Source organism: Ambystoma mexicanum, chromosome 11 (genome assembly GCF_040938575.1).
Source record: "Ambystoma mexicanum isolate Mex_15411 chromosome 11, UKY_AmexF1_1, whole genome shotgun sequence".
In the NCBI taxonomy this organism is placed as follows: Eukaryota; Metazoa; Chordata; class Amphibia; order Caudata; family Ambystomatidae; genus Ambystoma; species Ambystoma mexicanum.
In genome coordinates this window covers 1,064,309,401-1,064,325,462 of record NC_090934.1, presented here as the reverse complement: position 1 = coordinate 1,064,325,462, position 16,062 = coordinate 1,064,309,401, and the positions used below count along the sequence as shown (strand labels likewise).

Below are 16,062 nucleotides of genomic sequence, written 5' to 3'. Positions count from 1 at the left end.
GAAATTATGTAGAGCGTTGTTCACCCTCTGCCTCTACCACCCGTTTTTCCCACCCCCATGCTTAGCCCTACAGCAGTGAGTTGAAGTAGGCTGTGTGCCGCCGGAAACCAAACCATCCCATATCAAACCATAACTTGAAACTACCCAACTCCCTCCGCCCCCACCGACAACTCCAATGTGCCAGTTTTGTCCCCCCTCTCCCGCTCCCTTAGTAACCAAAGGCCAATGCATGGGAGCAACTTGAGGCTTAGCGACCCCAACCCGCCATTGTCACCATACAAGACCCCAACGATTGTACCACACCTACATAATTAAGGCAAACACAGCAGTATTGGAATGCTGTTGTACACACAAGATTTCACTATGGATCTCTGGTCGAAGATCTCCCCTGGCCATTCCTACTCCTTGCCAGCCCAGCTCCTTTATCAGCAGCGTCCACAAAGTAATTCACCTCCTCAGGGGATTGAAAGAAATGGGCCTAGCCATTATGCTCAAATCGAAGGCGTGTGGAAATAGCATAGCATAGCATATTTTAACCCCTTTGCCTTGAGCCTTTTTTTCAATTCGATAAAGGTCTTCCTTGACTCCTGTACTTTGTTCTAGAAATCTGGGAACAGCTGAATCTGGTAGTCTTGAAAAGTGAGAAAGCTGTAAGCAAGGCATGGTATCAAAGCAAGACAGACACAGGTGATCACAGTTAAAGGGTGTTTAATAGGAGAGATACACGCCTAATCTAACCTAAATCTAAGATGGTAGCAAGCTATAACCATCAAATAATAATACAGTTCTAGTGAAGTCTAGTCAAATAAAAAGGGTCTATACTAAAAGAAATGATTGCCAATCATTACCTCTAAATACATAATAGAGCCAGGGTCTCCATTCCCCACGTTTGAAGCACGGGACAAGGTTGGACTCTTGAGCACAGCACACTTGTGGGCTTCTCCGGGGCCGAGTTTACAGTTCTTTTTTCTCAATATCAGTGCCTTCTGTGCCCAAGTCTCTTGCTTCAGAGAGCCTGATGCATCACAAACAACAAACAAACAGTTCCTTCTATTTATTTTCACGTCAGTCAAATTCTCTTCACCCAAGGATCCTCAGCCGGGCTCCGATCCCTTTCACAAAGTCATCCTCCCTCAATCGGGCTCAGACCAACAACTCACTGTGGACATCCCTCAGTCGGGTTCACGTTTGTCATCACAATGTAGTTCCCTTAGCTTTTCAATTCATCATCGTCTTGCAATATTCAGGAATCCCAATGTCTATATAAACAATTCTCCAGGATACTTTCTCCCCTTTACTTAGGTCTCCCTCATCCTAGCTCAGACCTCCTTCATCTGCTTTCCAAAACACTTGTCACTTTACACCGCCACGTCTGAAGGGCGAGCATGTCTCGCTGGCTCACTCCGTGTTTCTATGGCAAGTGTAGATTTCCCTTTATCATACTCTACGCACTATTCCACTCACTAACACAGTTCATTTCACAATGTATCAAAGACTTTAGAGTGTACAAGGGGTTATGGCTTGACCCTTGTATGCCCACTGTGACATTTCACACCGGCCTTCTCTTGGTTCTTATACTTCTCTCGATTCACTATATCCTCCGTGTTCAGGGGCATTCGTTAGTCTTTTCGATCCCCGGAATTACTGTTCTTTTGTCGAAGGCTTCGCGGGTCAGGATTGATAAGGGCAATTCCCTCCTTGTTGTCCTTTCGATTTCCCCCGCCTTTCTCCTTTGTTGGAACTGTTGCCCCGGAGTATCTGCTTTCACGTACGTTTGGCTGTGCTCAAAGTGTGCTCTTGTACTCCGCCTTTTATCCCTGTGGGGAAGGGAAACGGTCATCAGGTGTGTGTAGTTATCGGCAATTGCCTGACTCTGCTTGACCCTTGTGTTGGGACATGTCGGGTAAACGGCTCTAGTGTTAGTCTGTTGTCTTTCGCAGTGTGAGAAAGTGTTTGTGTCGGAACATGGCGGTGGGTAGAGATTTTACATATCTTATGGCCAAGGGTGGGGAAAAGGTGTCATAAGGAAGGGGATACTCTGTCTCACCCGTCGGTGTCCCACTTCCACTCCCCGAAGACCCCCCATCCAGGTGATCCTCCTGCACTGGTCCACCCCCAGGAACTGGATCCAATAGCGATGGCCGTGTCCTGGCCACCTGGATGACAAATCCCCGGGGACTGGTAAGTGAGACACCATCAGTTTTTTTACAGAGTCCAGTTCTCTAGATCTCCATAATGCATGGTCCCTATCACGGTAATTGAGGAGCACGCTCTTTTGATCACAAAGGCTGAGGAAAAACCAGGCTCACCAAGTGTCTCACGCAGCAGCGCTTCCACCATCTGCTCCATCGGCAATCTGTCCGCAGCCTCCGGGACCCCGACAATTCTAATGTAGTTTCGGCAGGACCTGGACACCAAATCCTCCTGTTTCTCCTGTAGCTCCTTGACCGTCTTCTGAAGCTGGGCCATTTCCCTAGAGGTTGAGGAGGACTCATCCTTCACCATGGAGAGGCGCTGCTCCGCCTCATCCAGCCTGTCATTGTGCCTGTTGAGACAAGCCTGCATATGGTCAACTTGACAGGTAAGAGTGTCTATTTTGTTGTCTAGTGAAGTGATGCCGGTCTGCAACTGAGCCAAGAAACATTTTATGTCCCTGAGGGTGTCCGATTGGGGCTCCAGCCTTGAGTCTGTCGATTTCTCTGAGTCCTGAGCCCCTCTCGCTGCACTTTTAGCCTGCAAAGGGGTGCCATACAGCAGTGTTGACTGCCTCTTGTTGTGTATTCCTATGCTGCCTCCGAAGGATGTGTACCGCTGATAGTAGATGGGTGTAGACTGTGGCTATGCAGTGCTCAGCAGCCCCACATGCGCCACTCCCTCTGGCAATTGAGAGGTTTTCGTAGAACAACTGGCTTTGATATGGATATCATAGATGAGGAATCCATGGCAGGAAAACCTGTCACAAAGAACATTACAGAGAGGTAAGCATTTTGTTCTTCTGCATGCCATTGCCTTTGCAATGTTAAATAAATTGTATTATGCATTTTTTTTTCTCCCTGCAGAGGATATCCATTTCTGTAAAGGTATAATGAGCCTGCTTTTCAATCTCTATGTCCTTTTCAAGAGCCCAGTAACGATTCTGCGAGAACTTTCTCAAGACATCCATGGACACCTCGGAGACATAGATCAGGTAGAAAGCTAAACATAGTTTGACATGTTTTTCAAAACAAATGGCATTTGACCTTGATTTATTGTGTAATGCTAATAGTGCACATGCAAGTTTTTTTACAAGCCCTTTTTCCCCCAGAACTAGATGTTCTGCAAATACCTATAGAGCCATCTTGTAAAAAAGATTGAAGCTTCAGCAAACTAAAACAACCAACATTCTGTATATACTTGCACAGCACTGTAACCAAGCTGAAAATCTACTTGTAACTTTCTGCGCCCTGATACCCCTGGGTCTGGCGTGAATTATAAATAGTAAAACACAAACAAAACAAACAAACATTATCCCTTAAGCACCTCACTTCTAGCCTATTTATCTACCATTTCAACAGATATAAATTAACAGGCCTTTTAAGCACGTAAATGAACTGGGGAGATGTGCAAAATGTTGAGCAGGAATGCTATACCTTGAATTGAAGCCTGATATCCTTACCACAAAGGATATATGGTCACAACCCATACGGAACATCTCTTGGAAGACACAGGCAAACTCAGGAATACTGTATATCTCTCGCTTGCTTTCTCTCTCCCTCTCGCTTCCCCTCTTTCCCACTTCTGTTCTGGCCCCTACATAGTTACTCTGCTACTACAATGAACTCAGGTATGTATGGCTGTAAAGTAATATCACCAATAGTCTTTGTCCTGTTCCCTCCAGTATCATCACCTTTTTGACAGTATAAGGAAACTTGACCTGTGCCATCTATGCTTCTTTGTTTCCAATTACCTGGTGTGCTATGGATCCTTCTTGTGCTTGAAACTTTGAGCTTGGCCCCTTTTTTGACAGCAACTGTATGGCAATGGCTTGAACATGTGATCCAACAAGAGAGGTGACTCTGTAATGCCTTATTAGTGGAGTAGACCATTCCCACAATGGCTCTGTTTGGGAGAGGCGCAGGAAATTGAAAGCAGGGGCCTGACATAAAAAATATAATTTAGGAGTTTTTTACTAGTTGCTATTACCAAACTGATGTGACATTTCAATCCTTTACACACTGTTAAGGTGGATTTTCAGAATCAGCACTGTGGACAGATTCTGAAAGGCCCCGCTTTTCTGGTGAACAGGAAAGGACAAAGATTTCTAGCTAAACTCGGTCAAGGTAGCATGAGTGAGCAATAAGGCTTAGGCCAGTTTGTGTCACAAAGAGCACTCTTGATAAAAGTTTGGTAGAATGTTTAAAAATTCAGTAACATTTATTAGGCCCCCGAACAACCCTGATCAATGAAAACCAAAGGTAAGTAAACTACCAAACATGCACTAATTACATATGCTCTAATGGATTCCTTCCTCCTACAGATTCCTCCTCTATTATATCTACCTCCCAGTGCAAACTTTCCCACCGCAATGGGGCGCAGCTCTGCGTCACCTCAACTCCATGCCTGGCACTGGATATGATGTCTGGGCTACGGCATACACCACTTTAGCCGAATTCATTTTTGCTGAATGTATCTGCAGATGGTAAGTATGAGTGAGGGATGTGGCAGGGGTTCTTCACCACGCTCTTTGCGGAATATTTGGCAAAATTGCATTCAGGAAAAATGCCGGTCGGCAAAAACAATGCAGCAAACATACATAGAATCTGAGCTAGTATACATTGAGGTGCTGCCCCCCGTGAACCTAGTCCCTTTTTTAAGCGCACCCGGCTCACTTCAGACCCACTACCTCTTAGAAATTTACTGTTTTCGTGCCATATTAAATCCAGATCTCCCGTCTTCGACTCCCAAAGGATCTTTCTTTACTGTTTGGAAGAGGAACATGGCACACAGGACTGCGGGTCATAAGTTGATGCACCCTAAAGCGTTTCAGGATAGGGACGCAAAACTATTTACCTTTTTTGACAAGAAAAAGGCTTCTACACTGACTCGTTCAAGGTCACCTGACACGGCACATCCTACTGAAGAACGTTCACATGCCTGTATAGACAAAAAAGGAAAGAGTATCATAGAGGTCACACTTATCCGACAGTTCCTCCAGGCATTATTATTCTTCCTTCTTAAAGAGAAGTCACCGATTCAGGAACTCCTCTAAGAGAAGGTGCCTACCTTTCCAAACCCAATCCTCTACACCATCAGAATGTTAGACCTTCCGTCTTAACATTCTAGACATCTTTGTCAAGGACCCAGCTCAGACAATTTCCGTCTCTGCACTGGTGACGCCGTCGCTGTCTGTTGCACTCAGATGAGCCAGCGAGACCCTAGTAAGGTCCACGACTGTACGCCTGCTGGCTTGGCTACACCCCCTACAGTTGAAGACCCGTCATTACGCCACACAGCTCCGTCTAACTACATCGATCCTGTGGCGTCAGTACCATCCTCCACAGCGCTGAGGTCCCTTGCAAATATGCCCCATTCCCTTGGGTGCATTCATATCAATGATGGAGGACATATTTTTGGAGGGTGATCCCATCTCTTTTGTCCTCAAACCTTTATGCCCCAAAGTGGTCATTGACTTCCCTAAGGACTTATATGGGGAGAAGGGAAATTGATGGACTTTGCCACTGATCTACTCGAGACGAGTTGACTGAACATGTCTCCAGAGCTGGACATGCTTCCTGCACCAACTCCAGGAAGACATCAGGCTTCTTTTCAATGCCTGATGGTTTAGGTGTTAGAGAACTTACGGTTATCTGCCCCTTTCAGACCCAAAGTACAATTTGACTTGACGGACGTTCTTGATGAAGGGCCACAAACGAAAACCCTAATGCCATTTAATCAGTCAGTAGAGGCCTCTGTCCTGGAATTGTGGACAATTAACCACCTTCAAATGCCACAAAATATGGATGTTTAGCATAATCTGTTTTACCATAGTTAAGTACCAAGCCATTAGTAGTCATCCATTGATGAATGCAATTGTAGGTATTATTAGTGGACTGTGAATCAAGCTCATGGTTGCTAGAAAGGGGAAGAGACACTGAGTGTAATCCTCATAGTTTGCATACCCAACGCCTTCCGCATCCAGGCAGCTGAAGAGAGGAAGAGTATAGATGTTGAAGAGCGTTGGGGGACACACAGGAGCCTTGGGGCACCCCACACTCAAGAACATAGCCCTCGCCATCCGATATGGAAAGAAAGGAAAGGACCAACTCACTCGAGAAGTAGGCAGTGTCTTGTAGCCTAGTGGCTAGGATTGTATGTTCAACAAGGTCAAACGCTGTGGTATTATCTAATAGCATCTAAAGAGATGCTTTACCTTTGTCCGCATGCTGGAGAATGGACGTTTTTAGGTCAAGGAGAGTGGTTTCTGTGCTGTGATTGCTTCTGAAACCAGATTGGTTGGAGTCAAGGGTGTTATGTAAATCGAGGAATTTTTGAATTTGTTGATATGCCACCTTATAAAGAATTTTCAAAAGTAAGGTTGAGTTAGTAATCGGGCGATAGTTGCTGGGTCGGTTGGGATCCAGTGAAGGTTTATTTAGGAGTGGCAAAATCCAGGCCTGTTTAAAAGAGCTTGGGACAGTATTTTCCCCAAACGAGAGATTGACAAATTTGGTGATAAGGGGCGCCAACATCCCTGCACATGATTTGACAATGGTGGCGGTACAGATGTCACCATTGAAGATTGCATGTTTAATTTTCACCAATAGTTCAAGCTTGTTGGGTTCCGATATTTCACAGAACCTGAGGATAGGCCGAGATGAGAATGATTGTTCTGATCTGGCTATGGTGGATGGATCATGGGTGACACAAGGTTTGACACAGTGTCCTTCCTTGATATTAGCAATCTTTTGCCTCGGGGAATTCTGGATATCAGTATACCAGATAATGTCTTTTATCACTGGCGAGATGACAGGGCATGGATCTTCAAGCTCGCTGAGACTTTTGAACAGCTCTTTTGGAGCTTGATGCTGCGTCCTTAATCCTTCGTTTGTAGAATAATTTCTTTGCATCCTGAATTGCGGATTTGTAGGATTTGGCTGCTTAAGAGTATCTAGCTTTATCCACCAGTGATGATGAAGTTCTTCAGCTCTAGAGTGCAAGTTTTTTCTGGCACTTTAATGTATGAATTTCTGGGGTATGCCACGGTTTTGAGGGCTGGGATTTAACCAGTCTTTGCTTTAATTGGGCTATAGTGTTAACTGCCATTGTCATAGCATCACCATAGACTGATACCAGCTCAGTGACTGACTCAAAGCTATCAAGGACCTTGAGAATTGGCTCAAACAACGGACGCAAAGAGGCTGGGGTAAGCTTGCGCAGGTAGCAGTACTTGGTTTTCTTAGGGGCCTCTCTGCTTTTCTGCCTATACAGAGGTGGACCTATTTGAAAATGTACAGATATATCATCTGACCATGGGCACGGTATGACCTCCACCTTTTCTGCTTGCACCCCAATGCGTAACTACCCAATCTAGAATCCTGCCTGCATTATGTGTGAGCTGAATAAAGCCCAAGCTTTGTAACGAGGTTTGGTGGGTTCTAGCATGTGAGTCAGATAGAACATCAAAACCTAAATTTAAATTTCCTAGCAGAATAGCCTTAGTACCTGGTTTCAAATCTAAAGACCGCTGCTAACACAACTGTGAGCAAAACTATAATAAAATAGAATACATATGATAAAGTCCTAGTGGAGTCTAGTCCAATAAAAAGGGCCTATAATAAAACAAACTAATGCTGATCCTTACCGCTATACTACAAAAGAGTGTGGGATAATGTTCACAAGAAAAGAAAGAAATGTTTACAAAATGAGTTGTGATTCCCGGTTTTACGTCTCCTTTTGCAGAGGCCTCCCCGGTCTGGGTTGAAAAAGGCAAGGGCAATTTCCTCCTGGTTGTCCTCTCAGCTCCCACAGCCTGTCTCCTCTGATTAAACTGCCGTCCCGCGATGGCTGCATCCTTGTGCGTTCGGCCTTGATCAAAGTGTGCTTTCGTGCTCCACCTTTTATCCTTGTAGGGAAGGGAAGCGTGTAGTCCGGTGTGTGTAGTTATTGGAAATTGCCTGACTCTGCCTGACCCTTTTGTTGGGACATGTGCTGACCCTTTTGTTGGGATATGTCAGGTATACGGCTCTGGTGTTAGTCCGTTTTCGCTCACGTAGTGAGAATGTTTGTCGGCAAGGGGGGTTTTGGAGGGTAGAGTTTCTAAATACCCTACTGGGCAGGATGGGGAAAAGGTGTCATAAGGAAGGGGATACCACGTCTCACTGGTGTCCCACTTCCACTCCCCGAAGACACCCCATCCGGGAGATCCTCCCCCACTGGACCACCCCCAGGAACTGGATCCAATAGCGATGGCCGTGTCCTGGCGACCTCAATGACAGATCTCCGGGGACTAGCGGTTGAGACACCTTCAGGTTTCTCTCACTATAACATTAGGAGTAGAAGTAGTAGTTTGTCAATTATATAGCGCCTTTATCCAATTAGTATTGCCCCAAGGCACTTGTGGGTGAACGCCTTCTGGGACCGGAGTCTGAGTTTGTAGATTGTTAGAATGAGTAGAATTCGGGTGCACATTAGGCCGAGATAAGGGTTAGGTGGGCTGGCCGTGTTCCATTAAGCAACCCAATATGGTCAGGTATATATATGGATGCTGGTGGAGGTGAGGAGGGTTAGAGAGTTAAGAGATTTGCTATGTGACCAGCTTGACTGAAATTTGTAGTAGGTCGACTCTACATTCTAGTGCCAGAGATTTATGTGTCCAGTTGGACCAAATTTGTAATAGGTCGTAGCTGCTGTCTGCTGGCTGTTGTGCTTTGTGTATTAGAGTTGGGTATGGATGCCAGTGCGGCTGGGTGAGTTGCCGCACCCGCGGCTGGTGTCGACATAGTGGTGTTTAACTACGTACCTTGATGCTTTGCTTCTGGTTGTGTTGAGCGAATACGATTCGTCCCCACTGTTCTGAGGGTTGCACCTTATCATGCAGTGGGAAATATCCTGAATGTAAACAAACTGTTAGAGGCGTATGGTGCAGTGAAGAGAAAGAGAGAGACGGGGGGTGGAGAAACTGCGGTTATAGGTTAAAGGTTTGAATCAAAAGGTTTGAAATACAATAGGGTCGAATCAAAAGGTTCGAAAAAATGTTTTTAATTTTGGGGGGGGGGGGTCCCCCCCAACCCCCGTTTTGTGGTAAAAATCACTTTTTTTACCTATACGGAAACACCCAAAAAAAATATAACAAAAAAAAAAATCGAACCTTTTGTTTTCGGTCCTATTTACCCGACCCTATTGCATTCGAACCTTTTGTAATCGCACCTTTAACCGCACAGCGAAACTGCAGGTTGCCGCAGGTAATAACCAAGGTTTGAGGGCCTTTCTGAAAGAGCGATAGTCTTCATTTTGACTGATGTGTAATGGAAGGGCGTTGCAGATGGTGGGGGCTTGGACGGAGAAGGTGGAACCTTCTATTCTGGTGGGGTTGTAGGGGGATCACAAGAAGGACTGCAGAACCAGATCTAAGCTTTCTGGTGGGTTGAAAATGTGGGAATTCTAGGCCATGATTATGCATGGCGCGGTGTGTGATGCACATGGCCTTAAAGAACGACCATCGGCTGATAGGAAACCAGTGTAGTACTCTAAGGGCTGGGGTGATGTGTTCGCTGGGTGACAGGCCAAGGAGGAGTCTGGCTGCAGAGTTTTGGATTTGTTGGAGTATCCTGAGCTGATACTGGGGCACCTAGATAGAGGGAGTTGGCATACTCCATTTTAAGATTCTAATATTGACCCACAAAACCTTGTATGACACAGCCCCTACATTTCTGAAGAAACGATGTGCCTGGTACAGTTCGGTCAGACTGCTTAAAACATCGCTTCACTTATCAATCGAAGTTCCTAGGTCCTGGGAAAAACAGGCCATTTGGGATATCTGTCAAAGTGGTGAGGAGTACATTATGGAACAGTCTGCCCATCAAAGAAATTTCAGATTTGCAATGGTTTGTAAAGAGACTCAAAAATCAAATGTTCGAGGGATAAGGGGACCTAACTGTTCACATGGTATGCCGATGTTGTCGTCTCAACATCTTATTTCTGTTGTCTCCTTTCTTTCCCTTTGGGCCTTTCTGTGAGCGCTTTGAAACCATGACGGCAGTAGTGCCTAACTGCTCCATTTTTTTAATTACATTCGGTTTAATTAAACCTTGACAAATACACATGTCAGAAATAAGTACATCGATAAAACAATACAAATTCATTCAAATTAGTCCAAATTAGTCACCAACTAATAATTAAAAAGAAGATACAATTCAAACATTTAAAGGATACTTAATACAAAAGATGGTAACATAATGTAAAAAAGAAAAAATAAGATACACATTACATATTCCATAAGCATCAAACCAGAAGTAGATTTAGAATATTTCCAAATCTACAGATTCAAACTTTTAATAAAGTCTGATAGAGCCAGCCCCTCATGAATGTTATGTAGATCAAGGCAGCGCTTCCATACCAGGTCTTCGTCATACGTTATTGAAGGCACCAGGTACTAACTGCTCCATTAAATAGATTAAAAAGCCTGCTTCGGTCCCGACTGTGCACAGAGACTTAGCAAAAACAGCCCATTTGAGGTTGTGTTTTCTTTCCTCACACACCTTCCCTGAGAGCCTGGTCCACGCTGCCATGGTGCGCCAGAAAACTGCATTCTTCCCTCCTTTACCCTTGGATGGAGAGAGTAAGAGGCTAGATGCTCGGTGGAGAAAGGATGTTTGTTCCAGGCAGTCTAGGCATATGGGCCATTAATGCCTCCTGTGCCGTTGGCAAATTGTCTTTTGCTCTCAGGTCTGCGGTTTCAGGTGAAACTGTACACCTGCCTGCGGGAGAGATCAGAGAGGGCTTCTAGGCCCTGGTCAGTGATAGCAGGGAGACGTCCCACAAAATTCTTCATTGGGGCCTGGACATAGCCGACTGTGTGGTACGATCCATGGCTAGGAGGAGAGTATTAAGCAGCTACTCCTGGATGAGGACACGCCTTTTGGTCGTCAACAACTTGTTTGTAGCTAGGGACAATGAGTCCCTCCAGAAGTTTCAGTCCTCAAGGGCGACTGCCGAGTCCCTGCATTTATCGTTGAAGCAGCAAGAGCTGACTGCCCTGTCAAGTAGAGGTAGGGGATTTTGACCCCTCCCCTTTTAATGCCTCAGGGGCAGAGGGACAAACGGCTGCAATGTCACCGCAGCAGGAGTAAGGGATGAGGAACCTGCAGAGGAAGCTTGTCTGCCTCAGATGTGCCCTCTGGGGCTGTAGATGTGAAGCCCCTGTGAATAAGACTTCCACCAGACATCTCTGGTAGAGGGAAGATTTCCCTGTTAGGCGCAGAATGGTACCTCAGCACGTCCAATGAGCCTGGCCTTACAAGTCACTCATCAAGGATGTTGTTTCCCCGTTGCTCAGCAACCTCCAGGTCATCACCCTCCTCCCCCATCCATTACTTGCCTCCGAACCCTCTCCTGTTGGAGGAGGTTCTTCAGCTTCTGACAGGGTACTACAGAACTGGCGCCTGCTCGGAACGATGCAAAGACTGATAGTTGATTTATTTTCTGGTCACAAAGGAGGATGGGTGCTTCCATCCTTTTCTGGATCTGAGGCTCTAAGCCTGTACCTGAAGAAGGAGTTTCAAGATGGTTACAATGGCCCAAATACTCCAAACCTTCGACCTGCAGGGCTGGCCGGTATCGTTGGATACTTGATGTACTTGAGGTTGGCTGAGGGCGATTACCACTACCAGTTCAAAGTTCTGCCGTTCGGTCTTTCTTCGGAACGCAGGATCTTCACCAAACTGCCGGCTGTGGTAGCGGCTCCCCTCAGGAAACATTCTTTGTTTGCCTAACTGGCTCTTTGGAGTTTGCTCCTCAGACCAGGCATTCAGCACCTCTGTTTCATACCTGCAGCCTGTTGCACAGCTCGGGCTTCTCCCTGAATTTCAGTAAGTCACAGGTTTCGTCATTGCAGTCCCTCCAGTATATCAGTGCGTTCCTGGACACTCGCCTTGGCAGGGCTTGGCAGCGCTTTCCAACCAGAGAACTGAATGGAGAAGATCTCCAAGGTGGTTCAAGTCCTTCAATCGGTTCCATGTGTTAATATCCACGCAAATATATTGCCATACAAAAACATAGCCATATTTTTCTGGTGATATTGACCCATGGACCCTCCGGGGGACACTCCCGCATTATTTTAAAATGTCCGGGGGACACACCTGCAACCCCCGCTCCCACAAAATATCCTCCCCAAAAATATCGCCTATGGCGAGACAAACGGCCATATGTATGACAATATTTTTGGTGGGGATATTTTGTAGGGATACCCTTCAATCACAGTATAGTATTCCGGCTTTGGCCGCTGTTTGCTGGCCCCATGGCCTTGTGCATTCTTGAAGTGCTGTAGGTTCGGCTGTGCACACGTTTGCTCCTGTGGCATCTCAGTGGTCAGTGGTCTTAGTTTCAGGGGTACACTTCAGACCTTCCGCAGGTCTTGGCAAAGTGTCCCCAGATCTATTGTGGTGGTCCCTATGAGACAATCTGGTAAAAGGGTTGTTGCTTCAGCAACCCTGGCCTCAACTGACTATAGTCACAGATGTGGCCTTGAACAGGTTGGGATGCTCTTTTACAAGACCTGACAGACAATGGCCTGTGGTCTCCATCAGAGTACAGAAAACACAGCAGTATGCTAGAATTGGGAGCGATCAGGCAGGCTGTGGTCTTTTTTTCTCCCTTCGACACAGGTAGGCATGTGCCGATCAGATGGAGAACACTGTGGCCCTTCGCTGCCTTAACAATCGGGGTGTTGCAGGTTCTTTGCATCTGTGCAGACAAGCAATGAGACTGTGGTTCTGGGCTCTGGAGAACAAAGTGTCTCGGACGGTGGCTCATCTGGCTGGACCAGAGAACGTCATTGTGGATGCCTTGAGAAGACAACATTTTGGCCCCCAGTAGTGGGAGCTTAGTCAGCATGTTCTGGAGGCGATTTTCCCCTGATGGGGGACTCCTTAGGACATCTTCGCTTCCAGTAAACCGGAATTTCGATTTGTTCTGATCCAGGGAATTATTTTGACAGGGAGCTCTCTGTGATGCACTGACTGGTCAATGGACTTTCAGCCTCCTCTACACTTTCCTGATGATCCTTGTCATCCCGCTGGTTCTCAGGAGGCTACATGGGCTTCTTTACATGGATTCTATGTCTGGTTAGGATGCTCATTTTGGCAGGGCTATCTGTCAGAGTTTTCTGAATTAGGTGGTGTCCTTGCTACTCTCCCTCCTCCGGATCATTGTACTGCTTTGGGAGTCTTCTCAAACATGAGGAATCTGTGGGAGTAAGGAATCCATTGGAAGAACAAATACATTCCGGTGTGAGGTAGGGGTGTCAAGGTATTAGTTTTATGACGGTACAATAACCTTCTTGCCAAATGACGGTATATCATGGTTATCGCGGTATAGCAGGTGGAGTTAACTAATCTTAACAAATATTTTCTAAAAAGTCATAAATTGTCAGATTTATCATCACAAACAAAACCAGACACCCAGGGCCAGAATTGGGCTTTTCAACATACGTTCCACTGAAATGCCACCCCTTGCTTCCACCAAACACAAACACACGTGTGGAGAGGAGGAGGGGGGAGCCCTGCTGCGTATGGCAAAGCAAACTGAATAGCTTTCCTTAAGTGGTCATTTAGGCTCGGGCCAAAATGTGTTCAGTAATCGAGTACATGTTACCCTTTGGTATGGCAGCAGGGAATATCCACAGAGATTAGTGAATTTCGCAGTGTGACTTATTATATGTAAATTCAATAATAGAACCAGGGAAATCCCCCATCGACATATGTTTAGAGAACATTATCCATTATAAATATATAAACCCCAAAGCCGTCAACCCACAGTAAACCCTTTTCCTTCTTGACACTGTATCTATTCTTCCTATTGCTAACATATTTTTTTTGTGTCAGGCACGTGTGGTTTATGGAATGGCATTAAAAACTGCTCCAACTGAAACTACTTGGCAGACGCCTCATCCAACAGTGCAAGACCAAGACTGCGCAGCACTTGCTTACTGCAGCCTTTCCAAATCAGATTGAAAAGCACACTTAACGGTATAAACGTTATAACGGTATAAACAATGTGACGGTTATTATTGTTCAATTAAGTGGTTCACGGTATCTTTAACGGTATACCGTTATACCGTTACATCCCTAGTGTGAGGCAGTGTGAGAGTTAGTTCTGCAGGAGAGGCTGTGCAAGGATTGCTTGGCAAAAGACAGTATGCCTTCTCTTTCTACAATGAAGTCTCCAAACCCCACCTTAAAAAACGTGGAATAGCGCAGAGCGCGCACTGCGTGAGGGGGTGTGAGAGTTACAGTTCTACAGTACGGGGAGTGTGCCTTCCCCTTTCTTTGCTTCTACGTATTTGCTTCGGTTTGTCAACTTGTGAAGTAGAAGCTTGGGGGGGAAAAAAAGGAGGCCTGGTTTGTATATTCTTAGGCTCTGCAGCCCATTCTAAACTTTAAGGAAGAGAGGCGTGAGCGTGTTGATGAGCCCGCCCCTTTCGTGGGATGCCGCCCCCTCTTTACGAGCTGAGGAGCAGGAGCAGCGTCCAATGTAACACTGCTATGACACCCCCTGCTCAGTATGCGGTGGGCCTGGCCGCTGTAATTGCTTCTGTTATGTTGCCATCGGCTGCGACTTGCATAAGTTCCAAGGTGCAGTTCCTGGAGTTAAAACTTAGGTGTAAGGGCAAGCCCCTTTCCCTTTGCCCCTCTCCTTTGACTACTAACATTGTAACTGATGGGTGTTTTGACAAGGCGCTTCAGCACATTGCCGTGTCTGCACCCCCTCTAATGTCTTCACGTAAAATTGTGCGATTCCATGCCTCAACACCTTTTCCTTTGCCTCTGACCCCTATGGAAAAGGTATGGGTTCATATGTTGAACGTTGAACCTATTGATCCCGTTTTACCACTTCAGCATGACACCGGCGCAAAGGCAGTGAAACCGCCAGTTTTCACCTTTGGAAGACCCGGCGGTGGGACTGTGAACAAAGGCATGTTAGGCAGAATCCTGTGCAGTGCCCTTAGGGACCACTACACACATTTAAGACTACAAGTGGTAATACAAGTTCACCTTTTGTACAAGCCTGTACTACACTGTTAAAGTGGTAGCAGTAGCGGAGCAGCCAGACCTATCTGAAGAGCTAATTGTCTTGACTTGACTCATCGTGAAGAATATATGGGCCTCTGTCCCCAAGTTCCACACAGAGAGAAAGAAAAACTACTCCCTGTGCGAGCCTTGAGGCCACAGGTGGTTGTTGTTGTTTCGCAGGACCAGACGCCGCCAAGGACCCCACAGCTGTGGAATGAATTTAGGTATTAGTACAAACAAGCACAGTACTGTCAACAATATAACTGTTATTGAAACAGGGCTTACCCAAGGGTGATTTTCTAACTGCCAGGAACTCTGAGGCTGTGGTGCAGGGAAGCGTCAGTAATCCTTAAAAGCCAGGCGCCAGAACTCAGCGCTGCCGACCACCTGATGATTCTTGGATGTATTCTAAACACTGTGGTATCGTAGCAGTTCGAGGAATTCTGGAGAACATAGAACACTTGACAAAGCAGAGAAGGGTAATCCAATCAATCTGTGAAACGTAAGCTAAAGTCCAAAAAGTCCGTAAATCCGAGCAGAAACCAAACGCCAAATCCTAGGAGCAAGCAAAACCAGTCCCTAATCCGTAGGCTTGAGATCTGTAACCAAGTGAATCCAACGTGAATCGAAAAGGCCAAACAGTGCCGTGAAGCGGCGAGTGGTTCAAAGTGCACCGCTTTTATACCTACCGACTCCCTATCACGTGAGCGCAGCTCAGGGCACGTGACCGGGAATTCGGCCTGGAACCGGGAAGTAGTTGCCGCTGATTGCTCCTGCTCCAGCCCTCTAGCAATCT

At 46.2% G+C, this 16,062-nt stretch overlaps 1 protein-coding gene across 4 annotated transcripts in view; it reads left to right on the top strand.

Moving 5' to 3' along the window:
- Positions 1–16,062, top strand: part of FANCI (FA complementation group I) — a 1,757,660-nt gene that overhangs the window by 1,181,744 nt on the left and 559,854 nt on the right. For all 4 annotated transcript variants that reach the window (XM_069624307.1, XM_069624308.1, XM_069624309.1 and 1 more), the window contains one exon: positions 3,060–3,187. In XM_069624307.1, coding sequence (XP_069480408.1) covers positions 3,060–3,187 — 128 coding nt within the window. The remainder of the gene's footprint in view (positions 1–3,059; positions 3,188–16,062) is intronic.